Source organism: Pteropus alecto, unplaced genomic scaffold (genome assembly GCF_000325575.1).
Source record: "Pteropus alecto unplaced genomic scaffold, ASM32557v1 scaffold17, whole genome shotgun sequence".
In the NCBI taxonomy this organism is placed as follows: Eukaryota; Metazoa; Chordata; class Mammalia; order Chiroptera; family Pteropodidae; genus Pteropus; species Pteropus alecto.
Genome location: NW_006440645.1, coordinates 58540 through 72234, shown reverse-complemented (window position 1 = coordinate 72234; position 13695 = coordinate 58540). Strand labels below are relative to the sequence as shown.

At 43.3% G+C, this 13695-nt stretch overlaps 1 protein-coding gene and 2 non-coding genes across 4 annotated transcripts in view; 2 read left to right on the top strand and 1 right to left on the bottom strand.

Annotated features, from left to right (window-relative positions):
- Positions 1-778: 778 nt before the first annotated feature.
- AP1AR (adaptor related protein complex 1 associated regulatory protein) overlaps positions 779-13695 on the bottom strand; it is a 19204-nt gene continuing 6287 nt past the window's right edge. Inside the window, exons 4-10 of one of the 2 annotated variants that reach the window (XM_015593913.2) lie at positions 12476-12501; positions 9871-9967; positions 8785-8883; positions 6450-6508; positions 5734-5807; positions 4867-4995; positions 779-2683 (exon numbers count right to left, since the gene is read on the bottom strand). In XM_015593913.2, the coding sequence (XP_015449399.1) occupies positions 2418-2683; positions 4867-4995; positions 5734-5807; positions 6450-6508; positions 8785-8883; positions 9871-9967; positions 12476-12501 (750 nt within the window). In that variant the 3' untranslated portion in view covers positions 779-2417. The remainder of the gene's footprint in view (positions 2684-4866; positions 4996-5733; positions 5808-6449; positions 6509-8784; positions 8884-9870; positions 9968-12475; positions 12502-13695) is intronic. The other variant, XM_015593914.2, reaches the window with a different exon arrangement.
- Positions 8007-8125, top strand: LOC112484645. Its single transcript, XR_003048095.1, has one exon. It is a non-coding gene; the product is annotated as a 5S ribosomal RNA (ribosomal RNA).
- LOC112484666 lies at positions 8242-8360 on the top strand. The gene has a single exon (XR_003048108.1). It is a non-coding gene; the product is annotated as a 5S ribosomal RNA (ribosomal RNA).

Sequence of the window (13695 nt, the reverse complement as noted above, 5' to 3'; positions counted from 1 at the left end):
TTCCCTGCCCCGCACACACCCCTCAGGAAAACTTGCTGGTCCCGCCACCTGCTCCGCCGCCCCACGGCCGGCGTCGCCCGCGCCACACCGCGGGGCGCCTCGTTCCCTCGCACGACCCGTTCTCCACACGCGAGCTCCGGGGACTGCTCCCGGGAGCGCACGGGGACTCGCCGTCACGCACCAGGTGACGCGCGCCCGCCCCGCCCGCGCCGCCCCCGCACACGCAGAACGCGCAGCCCCGTCGCACCGACTCCTGCTCGCTGCTCCCTGTGCTCGCAACTCGCGGCGCCGGCGACACCAGCGGCACCAGGCTCTCACCCCGCGGCTTCCTGCTCAGCCATCACGTCTCAGCTCAAACTCCCGTCCTCAGGCGCGACTCCCCTGACCTACCAGGAGCAGTCCCTGGTCCCCGCTGCGCACTGTCCCATGACCCTGAGTATCTCCTGACTGCAATCTCAGGTTGTCTCATCTACGTGCACTTGCGACTGTCTCTCCCTCCAGAATGGAAGCAGGAGAGCAGGAACCCGGTGTCTTCTCCCTATGTCTCCAGCACCCTGCCAGACACGGTAAGATCCTCCAGTATCTGCTGAATATTTCTAGTGCGTTTCATAAATATATAAAGGCAATTAATGTTCTTTTCTTAGCAGTTAAAACGCAAAGATTTTGAAGTTTAGTTCCAGCCTGCTTTCCTAATTCAGTCCTTTTTGTCTTCATAGATTTGATAAAATAATTTTGTCAGGAGTCTGAATTATTACATGTTTATGGAGTAAAACAATAATTAATTTAGTTTTTTAATGTAAAAATGTGTTTATTCACAATCCTTAAGAAGTTACCATTCCTTCAAAAAATTCTTTATGAACAAAATGCCAAAAAAATTACAACGGTAGCTTATGCCAAACCAAAAATATACATCTGATGTATACAAACTTTACAAAGCATAACACAGGCAACGTGAATGTAGATTACCTTTAAAGTATTTCCAATGACATAGCTACAACTTAAATGATAAGAGAGACATGAATAATAGTATTACCTAATATGTCTATGTATTTAAAGTATCATATTTATTTCTGTGAGATAAAAAAGAGATTAAACTATAGATATCACTGCCTAGCAGTTCAAATATTGAAAGGACCACATGATTTTTCTTTTTAAAGTACAGCAAGAACTTTAAGTTACTATTTCTATCCGGGCCTTCCTATGTTTTTGAGAACATGCACTGTCACTGTTGTAAGAAGAAGAAAAGACGAAAACACTAAGGAAAAATCAAGAGTCTGCTTACGAAAACCGCAATCCTCAGCAAAATCAGGACAAGCAATGAGGGAGTGTCTTCTATCCTTGGCCTTTCAAGTTGATACGTAAACTTTAGAGAAAAGAAGACTTCATTGTATATCACAAAATGTAGTTATATATATTGATGTACTTAGTTCTATCTCGTGAATGCACCTTGTATTACAAGGCAAAGGAAAGCTTAATAAAATCAACAGATCCTTTCATACCAGAAAGGATTTTACTTACTTTAAAAGGATTTTATTTACCCGTATTACCTTTTTAGGTTTTCCTTTCTTACTAAAGCATGCACAGAGAACATGTTCTGTGTAAAATCTTTCTAAGGCCAGTCATTGGAAATACAAATTTAAAAAAGATGACATCTAGAAATTTAAAACATCAATTAACTTAAAGTCAATATTCATTAATAGTAGCATGTAAAAGGAAGTGAAAAACCTAAGTATATTTACTTTCCTCAATATTACTTTTGATTACCAAATTTAAGTGTCCAAATTCTGAAAGCTTATTTTATTATATGATATCCTTTGTTTCACACTCAATCAACATGATTATACTAGGATATACAGTTAAGTATAGAAAGAAAATGATACTTCAGCATTTCTTTGGGGTCATGTACTCAAACTAACTGTGCTTACTGTCAGGTACCAGAATTTAAGTCTCAGGAACAAACGACGCTGGGATAGAAGCCCTGTTCTAACCCTGAGCCTGGCAGCCCCTCCTGCTGCCTTCGCATCTGCTGAGCATGAACACAAAGTGCCTTAATGTTTTCATAGTTACCAACTGATACAAGCTTAGGAAACATACAAAGTGAAACTAACACAACTATCTTTAAAAGTGAAAGTCTATGAATAATAAACAGGAATGCTATAAAGAAAAGTTAAAATAAATCTAATTGATAACATGACAGAACCATTAAATTGTTTTTGAGAAGCAGAAGGCAGATGATGAAATTGCACTTAACTCTGAAGCGGTCCAGATAGAGCCTGTCGCGCCTGCCCCGCTCACCAAGCATTCGCGTGGCTTCGGCTTCTTCCCTCCCTCCCGCAGAAGGCTCGGCCGGACCGCCACGCGCCCTAGTCGGTTTCTAACACTGGCCGTGACCGCTGAGCAGGGGCCCGCGGTTCCCCCTATCGTTTCTGCTGATCTGCACCGCACTGCCTCATGCTGGAATCAGACAGCTCCAACACAGGATTTACGAACCCAGAGTACTCGGAATTGCCATTGTCATCCGCTTCGGCTCTGACGAAGTCGCTCTCCCACTCCAGGCCGCTGGAATCGTCGGAAGCTGACGCGGCATTACTGCCAGTCTTCCTGCTGCTGCCCTTCAAAGCTGCCCGGAGAATGTCCTCCTCGGTTCTGGAACGCTCTCTCACGGGAAGCATTCGATGCATTCCTAGTATTGGGGCACAGTTATTAAAAGCCTCGGTGAAGATCAAAAAGCTATCTTAAAAGACTCGCCAGGTTAACGGTCACACTCGTGAATTCAGCGGCAGGGGTAGCTGTCCGCAGGCCGCCCCCAGTGACCGCGGGGGGCTGACCCAGGAGCGGCCTTCGGTGAACACACGCGTCAACACCCAGCGAAGGGCTGCTGTGCTGCCACGCTGGCCATCCCATCGGGTGGGATTTCTGAAGAGCCGTGAGTAGACAGAATGGATGGAGGGCCTCGATCGCCATTAGTCTTACCTGGCCAAATCGGTGTACCTGCCAACCCCTCCTGCCCAGGTGACAGTCCTAATGACAGTGAGAACAGCACGTGCTCCTCCAGCACGTACCAGGCTCCAGTTACTGTTCTCTGCGCTTTATGCACATTGACTGACTTAACCCTCAATGCTCTGACGCCATGAGCAGTGTATCGTCACCCGCCACTCCTGTTCCCTAACAGGGGGCAGCACGTGACCTACAAGAGCAGCGTGCCGAGGGCCCGAACCCAGCCAGCCTGGCTCCAAGGCCTGTGCCCTCTCCACCCTGACTCAGCACAACAGAGCAGGGGCGCCACTAGGGGACACTGCTCTGGATCTAGCTCTGAACAGAAAGCAAGCGGTCAGTGAACTGAAAAGTGTCAAAATCTTGGAAGAAAAAAATGTCATTTTAGTGGCAGGACGGAGGGAGGATAGAAATTGAATTTGTAAGTGCAGAATCCACATTAGTAATAGAATTAAAAGTCTAGGACTACATAAGAACTAGATCATAAACACATTTAATAATTTTGTTTTCTGACCTTAACGAATCAAATCCTTCAGTAATAAAATACTTAAATCTGTATCACTGTTGTCTGTAACTCCTGAAAAATCACAAACACTCAACTCAGCAGAGCAAGTTATTCTGACAGACAAAAAGACAAGCTGGCTGCTAATATTTTTTTGTGGGTTTGTATTTGATTGAAAAACACCATGTCTAAAGGAGGCTGGACTGTATACATCGACCCACAGGCAGGCTTCTAGCGGGCTCTGCCCTCTACCCAGCTGGTTAATAATTCTGACAATGCCTTGAATAACGACCTTGAACGTCATTATCCACAATCTGATCACCATACGGCCTGGAAGACTGAGCCAGGAATTAAAAGACATGAAAGGCTTAAGATCAAATTGAACAAGAGAACAAAAAATAAATTAATCAAAGCCTGCTGACTGGAAACCCAAACTGTAATAACGGTAAGCACAGGGTGGAGAAGCAGTGTTTGTCTAGGGAGAAGACTTAAGTGAGCTAAAGCAATTGTAAGACTGTTCAAGTCCCCTACGTATGTCCCTTTATTGATAAAACAAATGGCTGGGCCAGAGGACATCTAAGATCCATTCTATCTCAAAATTCTATGAAAAATTTAATGCTTTTTGTCTTTTTCAAAGTGCTATATTCTATAATTGGTTCTTCCTTTTTGGATTATCTATGTCTTAAAATGAAAATGAAAACTGAGCCTTATTCAGTGAAATAGCTTAAAAAAACCCCACATTTTAGCTGTAACTTTGAGCACTGATTATGTGTGGTACCCGGGTGTTTTACAGAACTTTTATTTAATCCTCACGACAGTCATGCATTTGTGTGTTCGAATACATATTATGTGCCAGGCACTGAAGACACACCAGTGACAAGATCATCCTTTAAACTAGTTTTATTATTCCCTTTTTATGTGGACAAAATGCATCTTAGAAAAATTAAGAATCCTATCTAAAATACTGTAGCTAGGAAGTCATGTAGCTAAATTCAAACTCAAGTCTGTGTTACAGCTTTTGTACTACCCCAAACTAACGAACTGCTGATTTATAATGAACCAAGGTTAATTAACATGTGGCTTTACCGGGGGCAGTAATTCTTCCTATCAATATCATGATCAATGGGCTAGATTACAAAAACCTTAAAATGAGAAATTTATTTTCTAAATCTTAAGAAATGTTAAAAATTAAGCAACTTTCTTATTTATCAACAAATGATAATCACTAATACAATAAGAATCTAAGAAATTTTTATACTGATTTTTCAAAGCCTTGCAGTCATTTCAGAATACCAAGTAAAATACCAAGTTGATCTCCATAAATTAACACAGACCAAACTTTGTCAGGTAAAATCGTGAATATAAAATACCTTCTTCATCTTCCCACTCTAGATCTAAGGATGTGCTGTCATCATTTCCACTAGTTGACTTAGTTTTGGTCATTAAATCACAACTGCTCTCTGTATTTGGTGTCAAAACGGTGGCATCTGACGAGAGTCCTGGAACGCACACCAAACACAGTTACACAGCTCGTCTCGCCCCTGAGCAGACATACATTTTGCAGTGATCATCTCCCCTTTACTACTACTCCTTTTAATGTCACAAAAAACAATGAAATCATTACATTGGTAAGTTCGTAAAGAAGAGGGTAAAAGGATTCCCCCCTTCTTTTGATATTTTTGACGCCTAGCAGCACAGTAAACATGCACATTTAAATGAATTATAAACTTTTCAAATTTGATGAACTCTAGGTAATATTTTTAACAGTCAATTACAAAGAGAGGCAAAAAAACTGAAAAGGTAAAAATAAAACGAATGAAAGCAGTCACGTTTTCACAAGGAACCACTACTGGACTGGGAAGTGCAGGGATTTCCACTTTTGAAACACGGGAAAAGCATTTTAACCTTATAAATCAATTTGTAATCATTAAAAGCAGCACATTTTCGCACTGCTTCCTCCCACTTTCCCTTCCTCCCTCTGTGGGGGCGGGAGGAGGGGAGGGTTAGAGCAGAAACGAAAAGTCCTGACTTGCTCTCTATGAATCTACAGAAACGCTCACTTTTCTTTGCTCCGCCCCTTTAGACAGGAAAGATGCTACCGCACTGTGGGAGGCTCTCCATCGACAGTACCACCAAGGGCAGGCCCTCCAGATCCAGGGCCAGGATCTCCAGCAATCGCTCACCCAACGTGGTACAAAGGAAATGCAAACGTACACACAGCATTTTAAAAGACTTACTACTACTTCGGAAAACGTCATACTGTGACTTTATATTTCTCAAACAAGACTCAGAGTCGTCTTCCGGTCCTGAACTGTAATAAAAGTGAAATTGTTTTTTTATATATTCATAGACATAACATAGTGCACACTTTAATGATGGCATTTTGATCTGAAGGTCTATCCCATACAAATTCATAATTACTGTACAATTACAATAACCAAATGAAAAGATGTCTTAATTTTCTTAATGTTAGCAATAAACTGAAAATAAGATTTGGTTAAACCTGATGTCAAATCTCCAAAGCTTTACGATTTACAATAATGAGGCAGGGACAGGGTTCTTGGCATTAGTGGGAAACATTCATGGAAATGTGACATTGACATGTGTTTTCCAAAAAATGACCACACGTAAACTTTATTGTAAGAAAAGAGGGGCTGAGGAAAACACAAACAACTGAGACATACGCGATCCATCCAAAGGCATTTGGTGTGCTATTGAATCGCTTTCTATATAGAATATGTGACCACTCTTAAAATGCAATAAATTCTACTGAAGTTAATGAAGATCACTTTCCAACATAGAGGGAGCAAGTGTTCTAAGTATTCTCACAAGACAGTGTCTTTGAGAAGCAGTGGTTTTAGGGAACGCACAAACGTGACTACGTACACAAACATGCAGAAGGGAGCTGTGCTCTGTGGGGACCCGTCGCCGAGGGCAGCCTGCCCCTACTCACCTCTGACACTCCCCATCCCTGGAGGGGTGGCACGGCCGCACGGCCCTCTGCCTGCCCTGCTTTGGAAAGAGAGCGACACGAAATCACTCCATGACACAACTGTATCCCAATCGTCATTCGTGCAATGCCAGAATGTATTTTTTTCTAGTTTCTAAAGAAAAACTTAAGTTATTCTATTGGAAGTCTTCTTGAAATTTGGCACTGTTCACTTCTACATTCTCTTGTTCATGGGTAGAATTTCTCTCAATTTATCAGTATAGAATCCTTAACTAATCAGAATATAACATTAAAAACAGAGCTATGCATATATGTACATCCTCAGCATTCTTGTTCCAGCTGAGAGCTTTAGTAACTGGAAGGGTGAGGGCACGAATGGAATCGTTAAAACAGCATGTGAAGTTGTGTTCTGGGTGAAGTAAGTAGCACAGATGTCAAAGGCCTGGCAGAGTGGATTCGGAAATAATAAAAGCAAAGGATTTAGAGGACCTAGCGGAGCTGCGACTCTGGGAGTTATTGGCTGTGTGTCCCTGGCATGTCCTTTACTTTGTTTCTTCATTTGTAAATTTCAGAGGCTGTAACACTGCCCTAGCAGACTCATAGGGCTATTGTGAGAATCAAACGAATTTCCATGTATCTGTATATCTTCTATATTGGTATATGTTGTATAGGCTATACACGGTCCTATATCAGTATTTAGTCCGGGAAGAAAAAAACCCAAAAAACCCATAGATGCTATGTATGCAGTGCTTTCAGTCGTTAAAAGGCAAGCCATAGAGAATTTATCATAGTGAAATGAGTTGAAGTTAAAACCAGAAAAATACTTTTATTTCTTAGTAGAAGGTGAGTTAATTTTTTAACTTTTTCACTATTTAGAATTTAACTCAATAAAGATACTCTTTATTTGTGTTGAATAGACACACACACACGTGAGAGAGATAAAAGGTCACACAGAAAATCACACAGCAATGACAGGCAAGATTTTTCTGTTTCTCTAAGTCACAGTAGCTACATGTGACATGATCTTTGTGCTACCTCAGCTAACAAGACAGTATAGAGTTCACACAGGTGGAACGTGGAGGAAGACAGTGAGGACACTGGCTAGGCATCGCAGAGCTTGACCTCTGCCCCTGCCATTTATCAGCTGTAGAATCCCAAGCAGGCACTTAACACATCTGTCCCTCGGCCTCACCTACAACACAGGGGCTGAAAATGCCACCGCTCTCCCAGGAATGTCACGAGGGTTAAACAAGGTAAAACACGTGCTCCACTCAGAACAGTCCCTGACTTAGCCAGGGGTCCTCAGCTGCCGCCTGCATCGTGGCGATGCCACATGACCTTAGCGTACGGTGAGGGAGGGGAACTCTGCCACCTTCTCTGCTAACATGCCAAAGATTCGTCAAAACCCAAACTCCCGCCCTCCCAAAGACACGAGAACGAAGATGCGAAATGTACAACATCCCTGTGGAGCAGACGGCCCAGTTCACCCAATTCCAGGAAGTACGAGAATTCCAGCAATTCAAGAAACTGTTTCAAAAAAACTCACAAAAATAAACCATAGTCTACGGCCAAGCCACCCTGAACACGCCCGATCCCGTCTGATCTCGGAAGCTAAGCAAGGTCGGGCCTGGTGAGTACTTGGATGGGAGACCACCTAGGAAGACCAGGTGCTGTAGGTGTAAAAAATAAAGGATTGTAAGCTGACAAGGTCCTTGCAATCTGTGAGGTCAACCAGAAGGAAGTAAAGGGGCTGTAACTAACATAGACGAGAGTAGCATTAAAAATAAAATTTCTCATCTATGGCCATGCCACCCTGAACACGCCCGATCCCGTCTGATCTCGGAAGCTAAGCAAGGTCGGGCCTGGTGAGTACTTGGATGGGAGACCACCTAGGAAGACCAGGTGCTGTAGGTGTAAAAAATAAAGGATTGTAAGCTGACAAGGTCCTTGCAATCTGTGAGGTCAACCAAGGGTTGCCTCACCTAAAAAATAAATAAATAAAAAACCAGAAAGGCTACCCTTGTACTGCTTCTGTCCAAGAGTATATTTATTTTTCCAAAGGTGGATTTTAGAAAACTAAAATTGATCTTTGGGATAAACAAGAGTTGGCTTCTGCTTCTCTAAGTGAAACAGCATTCAGTATCATGCATGGAATTTGATGTTATTCTAGCTGTTAGATGGTCAACTAATTTGCCTTCGAATTCCTGAAAACACAGGCATGAAGACCCTCGCTGCTACACAAGAAGCCCCTGAGCCTCGGGGGAAGAGTCCCAGCTACGGTCTTTCAGAGAGATGGGGAGAAAAGCAGCCCGCGTGCGCCGGGGTCTGTCCCCCTCACCTCCACGAGCTTTCGCTGCTTTGCTGCCCTGGCTGCTTCACGCTGTGCAGCGTATAAAGCTTCTTCTTCTAGTCTTAACTTCTCTTCTTGTAAGGCTAACTGTACATGAACAAAACAATAAGGGTTAACCAAAATCAGAACCTGTCTACCTGCTCTAAAAATGTCTCTACTTATAAAATAAAAAAATCAATCATTAAAAATGGATCTCCACAAAGCATAACAGAAGTGAAGTAGTAGTGTCTAAATTACGTAACTACAAAACAGTTTTCTTAGAATGTGCAGTGATCTGAACTCTCAACGGTCGCTGTAACGCCTGTCGCACTGCCTAGTTTAATGGTTTTGGCCCTCCTAAGTCCAAAATCTTTTAACGCTAAGGCCAATCACAGCACCATCTACTAAAGCGAAGCAAGCTTTCACAAAGTTCATGTCTCATTGATCCCTGTCTCTTGAATTTTATTACCGTCACATTGTTCAAAAATTACTTTCAAATTTAAGTTCTTACCATTCATAATAGTTTATTCATATTATTACTTGTGTTAATCTACTGCATTTCAAATAAAATTTAAGCATCAAATTTCAATGTAAATTTTTATCTCTAGCCTAATGTTATCTATTATAAATTAAGTATTGTAATTATAAGCCATTCTGTTAATTAAAATAAATATAACATTTACAATTGTTCAAAGTACTTGGTTCACTTACTAAGAACAAATAAATCCGAGACAAACAAAAAGACTTAAAAAAAAAAAAAACCCACTTACTGTCAAACAGAGTAATTTTTTAAAGTTGGCTTTAAACACAAAGGTGCATGTACCCTGCCAGAGTCCCTACTTGTGAATTAAGATATTATTTTTAGGAGAATGTATTATTTTCATTTGTGGAAGCATATAATTTCTGATAAATTAAACCAAACAAAACAAACTATAACAGGCTGGAATAATTTTTTAACTTTTAAATAATTTTCATTTGTATATACCTAAATATAGGTCCAGTGACTCTATACAATATATTAGTTCATAACCACCTTGCCCTATAAACAGACGCTTTGTGATTACATGTGTGTAAGCAACATACAAGACTATTTACCTCCTTTTGAATTTTCATATCGAGATCTTTCTGTTTTTCAGCAATTGAATCATAATGCCTCTCTCTTAGGTCAACAATTTCTTCCTCAGTAAGAGGCCTACAGAGAAAAATGAGCGAGAAAAGAAAGGAAAAAACTTCTGATGAGTCTGAGTCCAAATAAAACACTCACAAAACCAGTGAAATTGTGAAATTTTACTATAAAAAATGTATTAAAGCAATTTGATACTATAACTTCATTAGAGTAAAAAGTATATTCTAACACTTGCTGTTCACTGTGGTAGAAAGTTGAGTAAGAGGATTTTAGCACTACGACCACTTTTTGAGAAATGAGAGCTTCACTCACCTTCACTCTGGCTCTGTCTCAGCCATCTGAAAACACCCCAAACGCTCATCCTAAGATCCGCCAGTCCACCAGCCTCGATCGTGCCCTGCCTGCCCTCCCTTGCACCTGGTGTGGACACCAGGGCAGATCTGGACTACTTTCTCACCAGCGGACACACCTCCTCATACTCACACCTTCACCCCCGCTCACCCAGTTTCCTCTGTGCCCATGGACCACGCCGGGAGCTGCTGGAGAGAATCCGGCACCCATGTGACCCTCAGCCCCCAGCAACAACTCTTCACTTATACATGGTCAACTCTCTCGCGCATCCTACCCTGACCTCCAAAATCTTCACACGATCCTTAAGTTCTTTATTCACACTCCTTTCTCTTAAAAGTCAATTCTGCCCCAGTATAAGAAATGAGGAGTATTAAACATCAATCCCTTCAAACTTCCGCCACCCCTCCTCTTACTTAGGTCTCTGCTCTAAAGAGGCACCATTCCTTAATCTGCTGACGGTCACCTGCTACACCTCACTCCAGATTCATTTGCCATGGATGCCACTTCACCCCCATTCCAGAGAGTTCTGCACCAATCAGCACCTCCCTTTCATCTTCAGCCGACTCTTTTTTTCTGTCTTCTCTCTTCCACGTGAATGGAGGAGGATGGGAGGGAAGCAGGCGGTCAGAAAGAAGGAAAGAAGAAGGAAACCCTTCCTCTGACCAGCATCTGTCTCCAGTTACTGCCCCTTCGCTCATCAGTGTCAGTCAAAATTCCAGAAACTAAATGGATGGCATCGGTAGCTCACCCCGCACTCACGAGGGCTCGGGAGCTCCTCTCTGTGCCTTATGCACACTCACTGACTTTAATCCTCACACAGCCTTATAAAGAGGACACAGAGATTATACGCGAGGGGCACGAGGGGCATACAGACTAAGGGAATGTCCAAATCAGTCACATAGCCCGTGGCAAAGCCAGTCGGAGCCCTGCAGCCTGGCTCCTTGCCCTCACCTCCCACTATGCCCGCATCCGCTCAGCAGTCCCTCTGCTGCCATCTAAGCGACCCGGCCGAGTAATCAGTGGCTTCTGCATACAATGCATACCTGATACAATACAGTTTTAAGTCCTACCCCTGGGGTTCCAGGCGGCAGAGCGCCCCACGCCCACCCCTCCCGCGGCGCCCCGCGCTCTCCGGCCTTGCCGCCCCCTCCCTCTGGGCTGTCCTCAGACGCCTCTTCTCGCACCTCCCTTTCCACCCTCAGGCCACTGCTCGCCCCAGGCTCCACCCGCCCCAGGCAGGGGATGCTGAAAACCACCGTGCTTTCCACCCGCCATGGTTGAACCGGCTGCTCCTCTAGCCCCACCTTCTGTTTAGGGCTTTTTCTACTTTTTGAGGTACAACTTACATAAAGTAAAATGCAAATGTTAAGTGTTCAGTTGGTTAAGTTTTGACGACTGTGTGCATTCACGCCACCGAAAGCGTGATGCGGGGCTCGTCCGCCCACGGCGCTCGCTCCACTTCTTCCGTCCGGAAGGCCGTCCCTCTGGCGCCCCACGAACCAAGCCTTCGAGGCTCAACCAGCTGTCATCTCCTTAAAAGAGTCTACCTGGGCACACCCCCTACACAGCCTGGGCACGGCAAGTTTGTGCCCGCCGTCTATCCACCTGTGCTACCTCGGGCCAGGAACCACCTCCCGCACCGGGGCACTCCTGCTTCCAACGCAGAGGGCCAGGCCTGGTTTGCAATCCCACCGCCTAGCACCACACCTGGCCACAAGACAGTTGCTTAATAAATGTTTGCTAAACTAAAAAACGTAATGACATACACCTTCAAAATATGAAACAATGCATGTTATCTTCTTGATGTTGAGAACTCTCAAGTAGAAGAGGGTTCTTTTTCAAGTAGCAACTCATGTAATTTTAAAAGACTATAAAGAGGTTGCTTAAATAAATTAAGAATATCAAGGTTCCAGTTACTATTGATTTTTTTTAAACCTGTGATTAATAAAACAAGCTTTAGAACATCATGAGGAAGGAAAAAGGGGACAGAGTTTTCAAAAATTAAAGAAAATGTGAATGTTTTCAAAAGAAACTAACAGTAACAACTCAGGTTCAATGAGAAAGCACCTAGGCACTTATGTATATGAAATTCTTTAATGTCCAAAAGAACCTTTTGAGATATGTATTATTTGTAAGGCTCTGAAAGGTAAATTGTTCAATGCCTCAAAGCAAATGGCAGAGCCTGGATTCTTAGCGCCGGCATTTCAGAGAAAAACACCTTACCTCTGACTGCTTCCTGGGCTTTCCCCCTATATGAAAAAATGAATTAATTAAAATTTTTCATTAGCTGAATTCCATTTCAGGCAAGCTAATAAAAATTCTATTTCCTCAAAACAGTTGCTATTTATTTTAATCACAGTAAACAGCTTTCATTATTAAAAGAGTTAAAACTAAAAGCAAAGGCAAAATTTAGCTGAACCCCCAGCTTGATTATTAACAGCGAGCTGCTGGACACCCTCAATTCCCTAACGAACACTTCCGGGGCCAGGGCGGCACCCGACAAGCCATGAGCCCTCACCACTCACACCGGCTCGTCCTCACCATCATGGATTCCAGCCTGCGAATCCACCAGGAAACGTATCTGTCGCCTCAAAAGCAACCTCCCCGCCCCCTGCGATCACTCAGACTGGCACGGAGCAGCCCGAACCTCGAGTCGCCCGCGCCGCACACTCCTCGAGGCGGAATACGAGGCTGGCCCACTTGCTTCAGCTCGTCAGCATGTCCTTTTTAGTCTATTGCATGCAACAATATTTTGCATTTTTACGTTTTTATAGGTGATTGCAGTTTAAAATGACCGCCACAGTGCTGAAGTGCTGTCAAGTGTGCCATGCACGAGAGAGCTGTGACATGCCTCTCGGAGAAAACGCATGTCGTCAGGTCAGCTTCGTTCAGGCACGACTCAAAGCCGACAGCTGTGAGCGCAAAGCCAATGAACCAGTTATACATTTAAAATAAGGCGTCAAATGGAAACAGGAAACGAGGCTGTACACTGGGCAACAGATGGCAGTGTTGTGACCAGCAGCCAGCAGGAACCTAACAGCGGCTGCCTGAGGGGTTTTGTTGTTTCACTAACTCGCATTCGAAGCGACTTTGTAGAATTAACTACCGTGAGTGATGGGAACGAACTGTTTTTATTTTCTTTCACAGGTTATGAAACTACCTATAGTTGGTTTTTTCCCTCCAGAGCAAACCATAATTACTTTCAAGAATGATTTGGGTTTATGAGCAGGAACCTAACAGCGGCTGCCTGAGGGGTTTTGTTGTTTCACTAACTCGCATTCGAAGCGACTTTGTAGAATTAACTACCGTGAGTGATGGGAACGAACTGTTTTTATTTTCTTTCACAGGTTATGAAACTACCTATAGTTGGTTTTTTCCCTCCAGAGCAAACCATAATTACTTTCAAGAATGATTTGGGTTTATGACTTTTTCTTATAATTAGG